Source organism: Protopterus annectens, chromosome 2.part0, assembly GCF_019279795.1.
Source record: "Protopterus annectens isolate FY-2018-M chromosome 2.part0, PAN1.0, whole genome shotgun sequence".
In the NCBI taxonomy this organism is placed as follows: Eukaryota; Metazoa; Chordata; order Ceratodontiformes; family Protopteridae; genus Protopterus; species Protopterus annectens.
The window spans coordinates 1,073,813,177-1,073,830,765 of NC_056728.1; the positions used below are offsets into that span (position 1 = coordinate 1,073,813,177).

The 17,589-nt window shown below is 37.6% G+C and overlaps 1 protein-coding gene across 3 annotated transcripts in view; it reads left to right on the top strand.

Annotated features, from left to right (window-relative positions):
• CCDC171 (coiled-coil domain containing 171) overlaps positions 1–17,589 on the top strand; it is a 3,960,104-nt gene that overhangs the window by 2,367,677 nt on the left and 1,574,838 nt on the right. For all 3 annotated transcript variants that reach the window (XM_044061288.1, XM_044061289.1, XM_044061290.1), the window contains exon 17: positions 807–908. In XM_044061288.1, coding sequence (XP_043917223.1) covers positions 807–908 — 102 coding nt within the window. The remainder of the gene's footprint in view (positions 1–806; positions 909–17,589) is intronic.

Below are 17,589 nucleotides of genomic sequence, written 5' to 3' on the forward strand. Positions count from 1 at the left end.
GAAATGGTGACCTTTGGGTAAAGCTAATTAGAATAAATAATAGTTTCTGAGGTTAAAAATCTGAAGTATATTTATTTTATCATTGTGCATTTCATTTTAGTGTATTTATTATTTTTTGTATTTCCTATTTTACTGCATTTTATTTATCTGAGATGGTATTCAGATTGTCAGTGTGTTCTTTGTGGCTCTTGACATAAGTGCACTCTATTTAGACTTTTACAATTTTGTTGTAATGTAATTTGTTAAGTGGGGTTTTAAAATGCCCTTTGTGGACCATTTTCAGACTGCCTGAGGAGGAAAACAAAAAGGCAAAGTTAGTATGAGTATCTATTAAATAACAAAGATACAGCTAGTGATGGCGTACTGTTAACTAAGATGTAAGTGATTACATAATAAAACAGCAAGATTCAAGTGATTACTTGCTACTACATAGAGACGTACATTACATCCAGGTACAGTTGGAGGAATTTCAGAAAGCTGTGATACAATTGCACAGTATGCTTCAGTAGTTATTCTCATTGCAGAAAGCATGTTTTGAGTTTTCAGTCATGTAGATCTGGACACAGTCTGTTTTTAGGGGTGACCTGGGAAAAATGTCTGGTTAAGTGACTTGCTCAAGGTCACACAGTAGACAAATGTGGACTGAGGGAATTACACCATGCACCACAGGAACTACAAGCCACAGGCTTAACCCTCTATGCTGACTTCAACATTGCAGGCTTTTTTCAATCTGATTTAAGGGTTGGGGATCACACTTAACAGACTGTTACTTTAATTATTTTTAAAATATTGTCTTTTAATTATAGGTCAACAGAATGAACATGCCCTGAAATGGTTTACCAGTGCTAACCTTCAGTCTGCAGTAGTAGGATCTGTGGCTGAATTACTGGAAGTAGTTAGCAAAGCAGGTACAGTAATCTTGATTATACATTTTTGTAAATTATACTTTTTTGTAATGTAAAATGAGTCTTTGAATCTGATTTTTGATGAAGTTGCCTTTACCATCATTTGAAAAACAGATCCACCTTAACCAGATCATTATTTATTGCTGGTAATCAGTTGATTGCACTGTCTACAGCTGACCTGTTTCATTCAAGACCTAACTATACTATATGATAAAAACTGAAAATTAAACAGTGCAAAACAGCTAGTAAGACAAGTGTATAAATATACATAATTTATAGCAATAAGACAAATTGTAGATGCATCCACATATTTATTTCAAATAAATAACTAGTTAGTCCAGTTTTACTAGTGGCTATTTTCCAGAGGAGACCTAGAAGGCAGAAGGAACACAAAACATTGCATTCAAATACAAGGTGATAGTGTCAAAATAATATACATGACCTACAGTATGACTATAGCTTGTGGGTATTCCCTAATAATTTATCTGTTGCAGTAAAGCTGATAGCTGATTTCCCAGCCACATTTATAGCTGCTTACTGTAAAGTGCATCATGTTTGATTCTTGTAAGGATATGGATTTCATTTCACTATTAAACGGTATTCGCTACTACCATAGATAGTAGCACTGATGGGTTTTGGTTACAGTAGGTGAGTCACAATAATTTCTCTTACAAGATAAAGTGTAAGCAACTAAATTGGTTTCAGTAGGGATGTAAAACTCAGAATCCTAATATCCTAGATGAACATCCCAGCTAAAGTACGTTTTCATTTTCTGAAGGATGTAAAACTAAAAAGTAAGGAGTTTAGCTTACGAAGATAATATAGTAGGATTCTGAATTCAGGAACACTTCCACAGAAGCACTGTAATTATTTTGAGAAATTCTTTCTATTTAATTTTGAAAGAAGACATTACAAAGAATTTTTTTTGACTCAGATAATTTTTTTATATTCAGAAAAATATATTAATTAAAACAATTACATTATAACGTAAATATATCAATTTAAATAACTTTATGCAATTTACATTCAGCCTAAAGTAAATAAAAAGAGAAACCAGTATGATTCATAAAACAGAGATGATAAAAAAATATACAATTATCAGAGAGACACTCCATTTGTTTGCAAAGTATCAGTCAAAGATAACATTTTTCTCCAAGGATTATTGACTAATGGCTTAGGATAAATTCTGAGTTCTTTGGTTTTGATCTCCATCAATGCCGTTTTCTTCAGTAGTGATAAGAAGTCTTCGGTAGAAGGTGCAGTATTAGAATTCTACTTCCAGGTTATACATTTCCTGGCAATTGCTAATATTGTCTGTAATAAATACAAATTGCTTTTATTCAGATAAGGTCCTTCATTTTCATTTAATAGCATTAGAGCTTTAGAAAAGCAAAGGAATCTGTAAATATAGCCTGCAAAAAAGTTAATATCTCTTCAAAAAGTTTTAATAGCAATACAATCATAAAAAATATGCATCTACTCAGCTTTATATATCTGCTGGCATCTCCAACAGATGACATTTCTGGAGGAACTAATTTCGGCATATTTATCAGGCGTTAAAAAAGCTATGTAAAAACTGCAAATTAAATATTGTCCAGTACTGAGAATTAGATATTAGCTTGACAGAGAATAAGATGTTAGTTTTGCTTTCTAGAGATAGACATAGAGATTGTCCCTTATCCTTGGTATGATGTTTTGTAGTGATTTTTGTCCTATTCACAACTAACAAAATGTATACATATAAATTTTCTGATGTTTTTTTTTTCTATTTTTTTTTTTCAAATGCTGCTATGATGTCTCTGTTTTCTTTTTTGTATAACATTATTCTTATTGTTAATTATGTGGAGCTTTTCTCCCCGGGCCTCCGTTGTAAATGGACCTCGTCCAGTTTGACCATCCCGGTTAACAAATGTAAAATAAAATAAAAAAGTAATATACTGCCAATAACTTTCTTTAGACATTTTTTATTAATACTCTGTATAAATATGAAATAACATTCTCCATATTATATATAATTTTGTGTAAACTTATGAATTTTGGACTATTGTTAAAAGAAGATTTATTAATTATTCTACACAGATCTTGAGAATACGTTAAAACAGTTTGAAGTAATAGTCAGTCATGAGATGTCATTTCATAATGTCATTATATATTGAACATCCAAAACCTTTTGATCTCATACATTGTTGCCAGAAAATAGAATTCTTGGATTCCCAAGAAATAAGCACATTTCTATGTACCTTATCAAAAAAATCTTTGTAATGCTAAATGGAACTAATAAATCAAATTAAAGTTTTATATCCATATTTACATTGGCAAATTTCATAAAACTAAAATATAGTTGGTTGGATTTAATTTAGTAGGTTTTGATGTAGTATATTGGATGCTGATGCATAATAAATACCATAACCTGTTAGGCTGGTCAGTTAACAGAAAGTTTTTCAAAAGGGAATTTTTATTTGATAGAATGCAACAATTTCCAATTAGAGAAGTAATTAGGGTTTATCCAGTCTGTAACAGTTTTAACTATGGAAGCTTTTATATAAGTTTCAATATCAGGAAAGTTATGTCCTCCTTGTTCCCAGGGTCTAATATGAAATGTAAAAGCAACTCTATTTCTTTTAGGAAACCATAGGAACTTTAATGAGTATGCCAATCTCCTTAAGAAGATGTCTCTCAAGAATCATGGGAATAGCTTGAACTACATACAAGATCTTAGGCAGTAGACCCATCTTTATCAGTTGTAGTCTATCCTCGAAAGTCACAAACACTTTGTTCCACTTATCCACAGAGATTTTTATTGCGTTAATAATGTTATTTATAGCTAATGTCTCCTCTATATTTTTGAACAAGATCACGCCCAAATAATTTAGATAAGATACTTGTTTACCAATAATATGATTCTTATTTGCTTGTATTTCTTTCTTTTTATTCAGTGACAAAGAATTTTGATTTTGACTTGTTAAAACGAAGACCCGAGATTGTATATTATTTTTCAATTAATAAATCTAGTTCCTTTAAAACCATTTTCAAGTTAGGTAATGTGAGAAGCACATCATCGGCAAACAGCATTATTTTAGAATTATATTGGGCATATATATCAATACCTTTTATCTTTGAGTTGTTTCATATTAAAATAGCAAGTATTTCTATAGCCATTGCGAACAAAATAAGTGACATGGGACAACCTTGTTTAGTTCCCTTGGTAATATGTGTTAAGAAAGTCAGTGAATGAGTCCGTCTCTTTGCAGCGATCCAAATCTTTATTATACACACATGTATGGGAGACAGAGTTTACAAACAATGCCACCCTGAACATACAAAACTGATAGCTTATATGCATTTTTAATGCCATATCAGCAGTTTGTAAAACAAAGAAACTCATCACACTATATGATAACCAATCAAGTTAGGCCAAGTTTCAAATTCATACAAAAATATACTTGTTACTAGGATAGGCAGATATGTACTAAAAAGGTCATTATTTCCTGAGAACAGACTTTCCTTAAAAGGCATGATCAGCATAGCACATGAAATACTTTCAGTACTTTTCCACAAGGCAAACACGTTCACTTAGTTACGTACTCACAGTCTTTTGTAAAACATACATTCCTATGCATCTCTCCCTTTACAGATTAACAGATTCTGATGTAAAATGTCCTCATTTAACATATGCTAGGTTATTTTTATAAACATTCATTATGAGTGAAATAAAAGGAGGGAAGTCAAATAGAACTAAAAATTTAAATAAATAATCCCAGCTTAAAGAATCAAAAGCCCTTTCTATATCTAATCCAATTATAAATGCTTCTTGGTTTTCCCTTTTTAAGAATTCAGTAATGGTTAGTATCCTCTTAATATTGTTATGTGTGTATGTTATATATAAATCCAGTTTGATCATCATTTATTATATTAAGACAATGGGATTTTTATTCTTTTAACCAGAATGGACATAAATATCTTATATTCATTGTTTAGTAAAGAAAATTGTCTATAAGAACTACAATATTTAGGTTTTCTTTTAAAATAGGGGTAATTAGAGAATATCACCAGGGGGGGGGGTATGCCTTGTGTTTGTACTTCAAGTAGTGTTTTATGAAAATGAGAAGTTATAGAAAAGGTATATACATTTCTATAATTATACCATCAATTCCTGGGGCTTTATTAGGCTTACTTTTTTTAATCTCATCTGTGACTTCTTATGTGAAATTGGTCTTTGAAGATCTAGCTTTAATTTTTTAGGAATTTTTTTTAAGTTTAGAAGAGATTGTTTCCAAATTTGAGTGTTCAATTGAAAAACTACCAGTTTTATAATGTTGTGTAATGATATTTAAAAGCATCTAGAATGTCACCTATATCCGAAACTTTCATGTTTTTACCCTCATGTAAGTACATTAACAATATTGTTAACTTTAGATTGCATTTTAACCTTCATTGATAGGTTATGCAAATGCTTTGGTGTACCAGTGCAAAAGTTTATTTTTAATCTTTCTAATGCCAAATTAGTCATGTGTGTTAGAATTTCATTGTATTTTTTTATTTAGATATTCTGTTTTTCTTTCTTTATTATCAGAGGAATTTACAATCTTGTTAGATTTAATTATTAAAAGTTGGGATTGTATATTTTGTAATTCTGATTCACATTTCTTAATTTTATTTTTCAACCAATTAAGGGGTTTGCCATATGTACATAAACTTTTAATGAATCCCATATCATAGCTATGTTAATCTCTGAAGTACAATTAGTATTTAGAAAAAATTTAAATTCCAAAAATAACCAGGGTTTAAAATCTTTATTTTTTTGTGATGTAAGATGGATTTCTAGTTGTAAAGGTTAATGATTTAAAATCTGTTTGAAATTTAAGAACAAGAGAATTATGGTCAGAAATAGGGTAAGGAAGTATTGAGAAAAATGAAATCTTTGATTTCAAATCCTGAGAAACATATATTTTATCTATTCTGGTTTGGGTGCCAAATCCATGATTTTGATGACAGAATATTAATGAATTGACTTCTTTAATATTAAATGTATAAACTAAATTAAAAGCATTAGTCCACTTTTTAAGAAGTTTTACAGTGGAGGTTAGATGAAGGGATCTCTTATTAGTGGTATCAGAGCTATTTAAAATACAATTAAAATCCCCTCTTATTATTAAACTACCTTTGTATTATTAGCAATAAGGTCTAAATGTTTTCACAGTCCCTACCCCCATGACCGGAATCCAGTATATATGCTATTATTTAATTTCAGTATGATGAGAGCTATAAGACCCTCTTTATATACATATTTGTAGATAATTTCAGGATTATTAATAATCTTTTTCCTTAGAACCATTACTCCACTAGCCTTTGATTTATAGGAAGAATGGGCTAGTGTTAGATATTCATTAAGGTTCCATGTGTTAATATTGTTTGTTTTAAAGTGGGTTTCTTGAAGAAAAACTGCCTGAGCTGTATTTAGTTTTAAATACCTTAATAGGTTTGATTTCTTTCTTGGGTTACTCAAGCTATTAGTATTTAAAGAAAACAGTGTTAGGTCCATATATGACCGCAGCTGAGATGTAAATCTACTTTTGATACTCATTTCTAATAAACAAGTCTCCTCTGTTAACAATAATACTATATACATTTCTAATGGTTTAAGCAATATAGACACAGGTTTACTTTGTCAGTAAATGCATTGTAAGTCTTAAATCAGGCCTAAAACAAAAAGAAAACAGCTTAAGGAATGTTATATTTAACAAAGAAATCTAAAATAAGTATTATCCCGCACCAAACATGGAATGAATGATATTCCTAGTCCGACAGATAAACATTGATCTATCAGACTATCCGTCATGACTTGTCTGCCAACTTTATCTGAGCTCCATTAAAAAAAAATATTAAGGAGACTACTTTATAAGTACATAATGGGATGTAACAATGTGTATATGTTCCTTATGTATTTAAATTAAGAAATAGATTAAAATTTAAAGTTTTAAATGTTGCTAAGAAGTATATAGCACTTTCGACATCTCTACTAAAAAAAAAATAATTTTGTTTATATGTCATTACAGAGTATAATGACTATTTACTCAGTTTAATATATAGATTAAAGAGATACCTATCAAAGTGAAAATGACATAGATAAATATTTACCCTATTATGTAATTTAAATGTAAAGAGTTCCCAGCTCTTGTTAAATTTTCCTTATAAAAGTTATAGTTACCTATCGAAACAGAACCAGATTTAAACTCTCTTCTTACACTCTGGTTGTTACTAATGTATATATATTCAAAGAAGATGTTCATATCCGATTAGCAATATTTGCTTATATCTATTATATTTAAATAATGAAAACATTTCCCGCAGTTGTTCTTATATTTTGTCATGGCAGTCCTATGAATATCCAACAGTCAGTAAGAAATGCAAATAATTGAACTTGTCTATCAATTGGTTCAAACAATAAAACCTTCTTTAAATACACAAAAGACAAACATTTAACATATAAAGATAGTTTTCTTTGAAAAATTGCAAACTATTAAATATGTAGAATAATGAACCAATGTATTACTTTGGAAGTAAGATGATAAAAAAAAAATGTAAAAATATTAAACAACATATTCATTAGTACTGCTAATAAAAGTAATTTATAATTACTCTAAATATCATTAATTGTATATTTAGATGACTGGAAGTTTCCCACTGTGTATATAGAAACACTGCAACTGCAGAATGGATAAAAAAATAACTTGGGATGTAATGTGGTCCTATCTCGCCTACATTCATTACTGACGGGCTTGGAGCCGAGAATCGGCTTCGACTCGGCCGCTATAACTAGCACAAAGTCTCTAATTGGCTGGGCTAAGCCTGTATCCCAGGATGCACCATGCCCAAACCCCCAGATTTCGTTTGCCGCTCGTTGAGTGAAGACGTGGTCTCGAGCTTGGCTGTGGCTAAGTACTTTATTGAACTATTTACTTAGTTTTCTGTGGAATTTTTTCCAACCAAAAGCTATTTTAGCTACGTTTTGTCTGGGTGTTTTTTGTGACCTTTTTGATAATTGTAGTTGTGATATACTTGTGTTTGGCTGGCTAGGCCCGTTTAAGTTAGAGGGCCTTATCCCTGTTCGTTGTGTCTCCTTGGTTCTTTTAAGGGCGTTTTGAGTTAGAGTCCCTTCTCCTCCCTTCGTGTTGGTGTCGTTTTTCTCTCTCTTTAAAAATGTCAGGCAAAGATCAGAAGGAACATAGGCCTTCTGGGTTCAAAAAGTGTGCTAAATGTTCATATAAGATGTCTTTAACTGATGGCCATGCCATATGTGTATACTGTTTTGGCGCTCTACACTTGCAAGAGTCCTGCAGTGTGTGTCATTCGTTTAGTTCCAGAGTCTTGCAAGAGAGAAAAAATAAGTTGATTCTCAAGGGCCTGTTAAAACCTGCCTTGGAAGAAGCTTTGGCATCTTCTCCCCCTAGCTGGAAATCTAAAACAAAAAAGAGATCTCCGGCTCCGTCCAGTTTGTCAGAGCCATCGGAGAAAAGATCAAAGACTATTTCACCTTCCTCGTCTCCATTGGTCTCGGAGCCGCAGGAGATGCTGTCGGTACTGAAGACGGCTTCCTCGGTTGTACTGCCTTTGGAGCCAAAGGAGGTTTCTGTTGTGTTGGAGCCAACCTCGGCTCCAATTGTCTTGGAACCGATTCGGAGCCATTCTCCTAGCTTCGCATTGGATCCTTTAGAGAAGACTTCTCGACCCCCTTCTGTGTCCTCCAAGTCCTCCAGGTTGTCTGATTCAGATTTGGATAGGGTGGTACAGAGGCTCCTTCAGTCACCAGTGTTAACGAAATTATTCTCTGCTCCAGCCCAGTTGGCTCTGGAGCCTGTCCTTGTGTCGGTTCCGATAATTCCTCCTCCGACCACCTCTGTGTCGTTGGAGCCGAAGTGTTCTGAGTCGAGTGAGGTCCTTGGGTCTGCTCCGAAACCCTCTTTGAGTTTTTCGGCTCTGACCTCGGCTCCAACCCTTTTGGTCCCATCTGATGGTTTCAGCACTCTGGTTTCGTCGGTCGGACCCGAGGGGGATACATCGGAGCTCCAGACTTCAGCTCCGAGTCTCCCTCTTGGTGCTTCGGCTGGGGGAACCCCTGTTCCGATCGTGGTCTCTGAGATGGGTTGCTCCTCGGATTCAGGTGGACCCATCTTTGAGGCCATGAGGACCGCACTGGCCAGGTCTTCGGTGACATCACTCGAGTCAACCACGAGTCAACCACTCCTTTCCTGGACACTGCGACTAGAGCCTCTGATGCCCCCCTATCTGCAGGCAGCGGGACTCAAAGGCCAGAGGATACCCCCATGTGTGGTCCCCTGCTTTCTGAGGGCCCTTCAGAGTCCTTGCCTGAAGAGCCTCCCAGAAAGAAGCTGTGTAAGGGGAAGCACATAGACTCCCCAGATGAGTCTGTCACCTCAGACACCGACCTTGATGATGCAGAGGGGTCCCCAAAGTCGTCCTCCGATGATGTCTCATTCTCCGACATCCTGGAGATTTTGAGACAGAGAGGCGACTGGCCCTCCAAAACCCCCTCCGAGGAGGAGTCGGTCTTCCTCAAGGTCTTCGGAGCCTGACCTTCCACCTCCTGGGTGTCTTCCCCTTTCGATGAACTGTTGGACCTTATTTGTCGAAGGGTGTGGGAACACCCTGACTCTGTGGAACCAGTTCCCAGCCGCCCCAACAAGTTTTTGTCTGCGCCTCCTGGGAAAGAATTTTTGAAGAAAGGAGTTCCTGTAGATGCCGTGGTGGTGTCGTCTGCCACTCAGCAAGAAGTTGCACAGCCTTCTGCTTCCATTCATCCTCCTAACAAGGAGTCTAGGAGTATGGATCGGTATGGAAAGCGTACCCTGTCCTCAGCGACCTTTACTTTGCGGTCGCTGAATTATCTGTGTCATTTTACAAGGCTCCAAAGAGATCTCCTCAAGGAGTTGGGAGATACTCTGTCGGGTAACTTGCCTGTGGTGGTGAACCAGACTGTCAATGCCCAGCTGTCTACCCTGTCTTCTATTGTTAACTCGTCCATGAGGCTCATATCCTATGCAGCCAAGGGGGCGGGTAGGGCAGCTAGCTCAGGAGTAGCCCTCAGAAGGCAAGCCTGGATGCACCTGTGTCACTTCGCGGAGGCCTTCAAGTCTTCCTTCACGGACGCTCCCTTTGACGGGTCCTCCCTCTTTGGACCCAAAGTGAAAGACACTCTCACCAGATGTGAGCAAGAGGGTAAGACTTTGTCTGCCATTGGGGCCCATTTTTCACTTCCCTCTAGACCTTATCCCAAGGCGCAGAGGGGAGGAAAGATGTGGTTCAGGAAGTCTCAGAAGTCTTATCCTGACCATCATGGTGAACCCCCCCCCTCCAGAGGCAGAGGAGGGGGGAATTACTCTGGAAGACGTCACCCAAGGGCGGGGGAGGCCCCTGCAACTCAGGAGACTGCGAGTCCTTTCGTGGTTCCTCCTACCAACGTCCCTGAGGGACTGCCCGACGGTGCCTCTCCGGAGCCAGTCATGGGTCATTTCTCGAAGCATCTGCAAGCCTGGGAAAACATCACTCAGGATCGTTGGGTGCCTCGAATTATTGCCGGAGGTTACATTATTCCCTTTATCTCACCCCCTCCACCACCCAAGAGAGTCCCAGACGTTCCATCCAAAGGGACCAAGCAGCGTTAGAAGTCTCAAAGCTGCTGGAAAAAGGAGTCATCCAACCAGTCCCCTCCGACCAGATTGGATCAGGAACTTACTCAAGGTTATTTTTGGTGCCCAAAAGAACAGAGGACTTGAGGCCCATCCTGGATCTCAGCCGTTTAAACCATTTCGTCAAGAAGTCCAAGTTCCGAATGGTCACTCTTCAAACCATTTTCCCTTGTTGAGAAAAGGAGTATGGATGTGCTCCATCGATCTCAAGGACACCTATTATCACATCAAGATAAACAAGGCCTCCAGGAATCACTTACGCTTCCGGCTGGGAGCCAGTCATTTCCAATTTCGAGCCCTGCCCTTTGGTCTCACCACAGCCCCCAGGGTGTTTACCAAATGTCTGGCAGTGGTGACTGCACACCTGAGATGTCTTGGATTCCAGGTGTTTCCTTACCTAGATGATTAGCTTCTCACCGCCCCCACCCGGCATCTACTTGTTCGAGCCACGGAGGCCACCATCAACCTGGGTCAACTCCTAGGGATTACTTTCAACTGGCAAAAATCTGTCTTGCTGCCATCACAACGTGTTGCATTTATCGGCGCAGAGCTAGATTCTGTAGAAATGAGGGCTTTCCTTCCTACAGAAAGAATAAAAGTGCTACAAGCTCAAGTTTTGGCCTTATTACCTTTGAAAAAGGTCCAAGCCAGACTAGTTCTTCAGTTACTAGGTTCCATGGCGGCCACCATCCTACTAGTACCCCTGGCCAGGCTACATATGTGGTCACTAAAGTGGCTTCTTTCGGTCCAGTGGTCCTTTCAAGAGCTCCCTCTGTCTCATCCGATTCTTATAACGGAACAATGCCGACAGGATCTGCATTGGTGGCTTCTTTCACCCAATCTGAACAAAGGGAGATCCCTGAATCCTCCGCCCCCTACTGCCACAGTGACCACGGACACCTCCCAGACATGGTGGGGAGGGGCCTTATCTGGGCAGAACGGTCCAAGGCACGTGGCAGGAACACGAAGTACACTTGCATATAAATGTTCTGGAGATGAGAGCGGTGCTACTAGCATTGCAAGCACTTCACAGCTTTCTTCCCAAGGGCACTATCTCAATTCTTTCTGACAACATGTCAGTCATGTGGTACCTGTACAGACAGGGGGGAAGCAAGTCCTATCCTCTTTGCAGAGAGACTATGAGAATGTGGAATTGGGTGGTGTCTTCCCAACTTTTTCTAGTGGCAACCACATTCCGGGGAAGTCCAATGTGATAGCAGACAGGCTAAGCAGAGCTATTCTGATGCCTCACGAGTGGTCCCTGAACGATTGAGTTGCGGCTCATATCTTCTCCAGGTGGGGTCTACCTTGCTGCGACCTATTTGCCAGTCCCCTCAATGCCAAGTGCAGCAATTACTTCGCTCTGATCCCCCCTCAGGGGGAGTCACCCAGGGACGCTCTAGTCCACGATTGGCCCCCCCGGTCTGCTCTATGCCTTCCCTCCGTTTCCTCTGCTGCCAAGAGTGATTCAGAAGGCAATTTCCTTGGGAAGCAAAATGATCTTGATCGCACCACACTGGCTCCTTCAAGTTTGGTTCCCCTTTCTCCGGAGATGTACTATGGACGGTCCTTGGATTCTGGAGCCATTTCCAGACTTCTTGACTCATCTGTCAGGGCAGTTCCACCCATCTCTGCGAGCCCTCAAGCTCACTGCCTGGCTTCTCCACTTCCGTCCTTAGTCAGACAGCTTTCCTTTACACCAGAAGTGGTACATATCCTATCTTCTTCCCACAAGCCTTCCACTAAGAAGATATACCCCAGTAAATGGAAAAGATTTGCTATCTGGGCCCAGTCACATAACCTAGATCCCTTCACAGCCCCTGTGACGGCAGTTTTAGAATTTTTGGCTACTCTTTTCAGACAAGGTTCCGCTGCCTCCACTATTAAGGTTCAGCTGGCAGCAATTTCTAATTTTCACATTTCATATGAGCCTTCCCTCATGGGCCATAAACTGTGTAAAGCATTCCTAAAAGGATCCTGGTTACTTCTTCCCCCAGTTTCACAGCCAGTTTTGCCATGGGATTTAAACTTGGTGCTTAGAGCCATAACTTCTGCTCCCTTTGAGCCTGCAGCCACTTGTGAAATAAAATATTTGTCTTGGAAGACCGTCTTTCTGGTGACCATTACTTCAGCTAGAAAGGTATCAGAGCTTCAAGCCCTTTCTGTTAAACCTCCTTATTTGATTTTTCATAAGGATAGAGTATCCTTGAGACTCTCAACCCTTCCTTTCTTCCTAAGGTTTTTTCTACCTTCTGTCTTCACCAATCCATTGAGTTACCGGTGTTTTTCCCACACTTTTCAAATAAGGCAGAATTCAAATTTCACCAATTAGATGTACATAGACAACTGAGGTTTTATTTGCACAGGACAAAACAAGAGAGGAAATCAGATCAGTTGTTTGTGTCCTTTTCAGAGAACAGGATTGGTAGCCCTGTGACCAAAGGCACTATTGCAAGGTGGATTAAGGACTGTATCTCATTTATTTACACATCGGCAGATAGAGATCTACCTTTCCCAGTTAAGGCGCATTCCTGGGCTTCCCCACACACCTTTATTGCTCATTATAAGCTGGATGTGGCTTCTAGAGGCCAGGCTTCCTTTGGTTCCACGGTGCTCAGGAGTGTTTTCCCATGAGCCTCCCAGGATATAGGTGCTAGTGACGCTGTCCCGTCAGTAATGAATGTAGGCGAGATAGGACCGCATTACATCAATTAGTTATGTATGTGGTCCATCTCGCCTACATTCTTACGTACCCACCCACCTTCCCCCTTCCTGGTGGACTTGGAGGAAATTTATATTCTTAGACCCTTCTGAGGATATTATTTTTTCTCTCTTCTTGCTATGTTTTCCTGTGGGGTTATGTATGTGTAATGATTATATTGCGGCAAACAAGATCTGGGGGTTTGGGCGTGGTGCATCCTAGGATACAGGCTTAGCCCAGCCAGTTAGAGACTTCGTGCTAGTTATAGCGGCCGAGTCGGAGCCGATTCTTGGCTCCGAGCCCGTCAGTAATGAATGTAGGCGAGATGGACCACATACATCTAACGTTATGGTGAGTACATAACTAATTGTTAACATCTATTAAGATACAGATTTACTTAAATGCATTAAATTTTATTTAGTTCTTCCCCTTCCGACTTAGCCTTTCAGCATTAGATGGACTCTAATCTACTGAATTAATTGGGAAGAATGCTCTTATAAAATAAGCTTATGTTATTACTTGATTCTTAAAATGTTAAATAAACATAGCAACTCACCCAAGAATCAGATACAAATACTGTAAACTTTTTTTTCCTTTTTTTTTTCTCTTCTCCTTTCTTTTATTTTCCTATCTGTACATATTGATATTATAGAGTCAAAAGTTTTACAGTAATAAGGTTTGCATAAGCATGCAGTTCCTGCAGAGGTTGCTACACTGCTATCGTATTTCTCATGAGCAGAAAAATGAGTAAAGATTTAGTTTAACATTGGCTAATGAGTGTGATAAGACACCTCTGCATAATAGTATTATTGTTAAGACAATAACTATGTAATCCACAGTTCTACTAAAAATTGCTTCTCTGTGTCCCTTGCCATGTCAGTCATCCTTTAATAGAGCTCGTTGTTCAGTTCATTGGTGTCCAGAATTATTCCTAGGACATAATCAGTGACTGAACAGCATAATCTTTTTAACCCATTATGCTGCTGTAACAGCTTTGCTCTATTCTAGTGGACCATCAATCACTTTGCATTAAAATAGACATGGCCAGTGTGAATGGACTAATAGCTGAAAATTAATATGCAAGTGAGGTATGACTGACATGCCATGAAGATTTACCAGTGACCTAGAGTATTCACTACCTCCTCTAAAAAGGGGCTGCTTGCCCTCTTCAGATAGACCATTAAATTTTATTGAATTTATATTCAACACCACACAGCCCAATGAACATTTCTAATTTACTTCACATAATATTAATAGAAATAGTATTAGTTGCTGTTACGCTAAGAATTGGTAACTTCAGCTACAAAGACTACACAAAATTCCAAATGAATAAACAAATTACACAATCAGTGATAAAAGAAACAACATCAGCCTTTGATCTATTTCACTAACAAACCTTTCACTGAATGATTTCTGTGGTTCTTAGTTGCTATGAAGCAATAAATATAGTACCATAAACTTTAAAAATAGACAGTCATAATTGTAGGGTGTCATCTCAAAGTACTAGCTACCCAACTGCATGATGGCTCCTATAAATTACTACAGTTATGACTAAAAAGAATGCATTCTCCTATCAAATTTCCACCTACTAAAAATAACCTGTCTCATTATGGAAATTTGATAACTTATCCAGTAATATAGATACAATTAAATAGCAAGATGGCGAGAACCAATGCGAGGACATTGTGCCAACAGTCAGTCGAAAGACACATACAAGCATTATTTTGATGTGTATTCACCTACTTCTGAATCTTAGACAGTGAGGTGATAGTGTTTCGGAGCATCTGGCAAGTAGAACTGCGACAAATACCCTTTCTCATTACAGGAATAGCTGCTAAGCAATCACTCGACACATATGGAAAACAAATATAATTCTTTATATATAAGAAGTACTGTTGAATAATTTATTACCTCATTTTCTGCAAGTCTAGTCAACCGAGATCAAGACCTAAGTTCAAGCTAGACTTATAAGGGCCTCTGGGCCAATAGCCTAGTATCTTCCTGTGAATCTAGGAGGTAAGCAAGAAACTATGTTATAGCTCGTAAAACATCACGAGCTGAGAAAGGCTTCACTTCGCAGCTCCAAAGAATTTTCTTTATTACTTTTTTTTTCTTTTTTTAAAAAATAAAGGCTAAATGGGTTTAGGCTCTAACAAGACTAAAGAAAAAGGGCGTTTATATCACATTATCGAAAGATGAAAATAGCAAACGCTATTTCATCTAACCTAAAATATCTAAACCACATAATATCGAACATTCAGAACAGCGAATTTTTTCCTTGGGGAAAAAATTTGCTATTCAGAAACACACACACAACACAAGCACACCTAAAAAACATCAATTCACACACATACACTTATAATCCTACAACTAACCCTACACTAAACTATACATACACTACTATCTATCCACTTACCTTAACCCAAACCCTAAGGTCCGTCACTATCACACACTCACCTAACCTACGCCCTAACTCTAACTCAACTTAACCTGCCCCTAACCATAAGTCATCTAACCCGTGCCCTTACCCTAACTCACCTAACCTGCTCCCTAATCCTAACAACCACACAATCGCACACTTTGAACCCGACACGTAAATGTCCTCCACATCACTGAAAATAGCGAAGCCACAGAACCGGCTAACCGAATTCTTTCCCTAGGAAATAATTCAGTGTTCTGCAGCTTTGCTATTTTTAGCGTTCAATTAAAACGGGTCGATATTAGAACATTCGAAGTTTTAAAACTTCGATGTTCTGATATAGACCTGAAAAATGCAAGACTGTAGTTTGATGAAATTCTCTGTGAAATAAACACATTAGCAAGAAATGGAATTGGATAACCATTAAAACTTGTCCTGAAAACAAAATCAAGTGCAATTAACTCGATCAAAGTAAAAACGTTTTGAGTAAAGCAGGAAAGCACAACTCTAGACAGGAAGTATTCAATTGTGCGTCTATATCCAACCACATTCAAATGTTTCAAAACATTTAGATTAGTAATATGAGAGGAAAAGAGATAAAATAATTAAATATAATAATGCAATGTAAATTGTACCTAGCTTTTTCTTATTTACAACAGAATTAATAATCAAGTAATCTGATACCAGCTTGAATAAACCAATGAAAAATCATTCAACAACTGATACTTAATTACCTGTTTCAGTGCAAAAAGTACTCGGTTGATGACACAACACTGTCCTTAAAATTAAATAAGGGAACACTCCCAAGAACTGTTGAATTCCTTGTGAAGGTTTAAATTGAACTTAAAAACAGGCTATTTTCATTAACACACAAGTCAAACAGCAGTTGATGCTTTGAGAGATTTAGCAGGAACAGCTATTTTAGAGTCAGTCTGTTGTGTTTTCTTTTTAACATCAGACCAGAGATTCTTCTCAGGAGATCTCTTTAAAGAAGGGGATGACCAATCCATGTCCTCTGGAATAGATATAACGGTATTATTTTTGATGAACTGAGAAGCTTCTTCTAAGCTGTTAAAAGTTCTCATTTCATTTGAACAGAAGATTTTGATTCTGGCAAGAAAAACAAGTTGAGCTTTGATACTGATTTGTTTAAATAGTTTTATAAGTGGCCAGCATTTTTTCTCCGTTCCAATACTCTGGTGGAATAATCATTGTCAAATTTAATGACATTCTGGTTATATTTCAGAGGACCTTTTCTTTAAGCTGTTTTAAGCACAAATTCCTTATCGAAATAAGACAAGAATTGTATTACAATTGATCTAGGAGGTGTAGAAGATGAGGTTGAAGCTGGCTTGCCTAAGGCTGTATGTGCGCTTTCTGTACCATATGAGAGACCTTCTTTTAGGTCTAAAATTTCAGGTATCCATGAGTTTAAAAATGAAATAATATCCTCACCTTCAGTTCTCTCAGTCCGAAGATTCTGATGTTGGTTCTTCTTTCTCTATTCTCTAAATCATCCACTTTATTAAGAAGCCAGGTATTCTTTTTGAGGTGAAATTCATTCTGAGTTTCTTCTTCTTTGAGTCTTCCCTCGATATCATTTAAGGAAGTTTCAATATTTATTATTTTAGTTTGATGTTGCTGAAGCAGTTCTCTAAGTACATCAGTTTGCTTTTGGCAGTTTTCTTTTTCAAAGACAGCTCTTGTATTGTCATAGACACCAACTGCAGTTCTTTTTTCAAGGCAATTTCAGAGTGAGAATTCTTTGAGTTACTTATTTCCACAAGACATGAAAGTCTGCAAGATAGTTTGACAGGAAAATATCTATAAAAATCCACTAAAGTTTCTAATTATGTA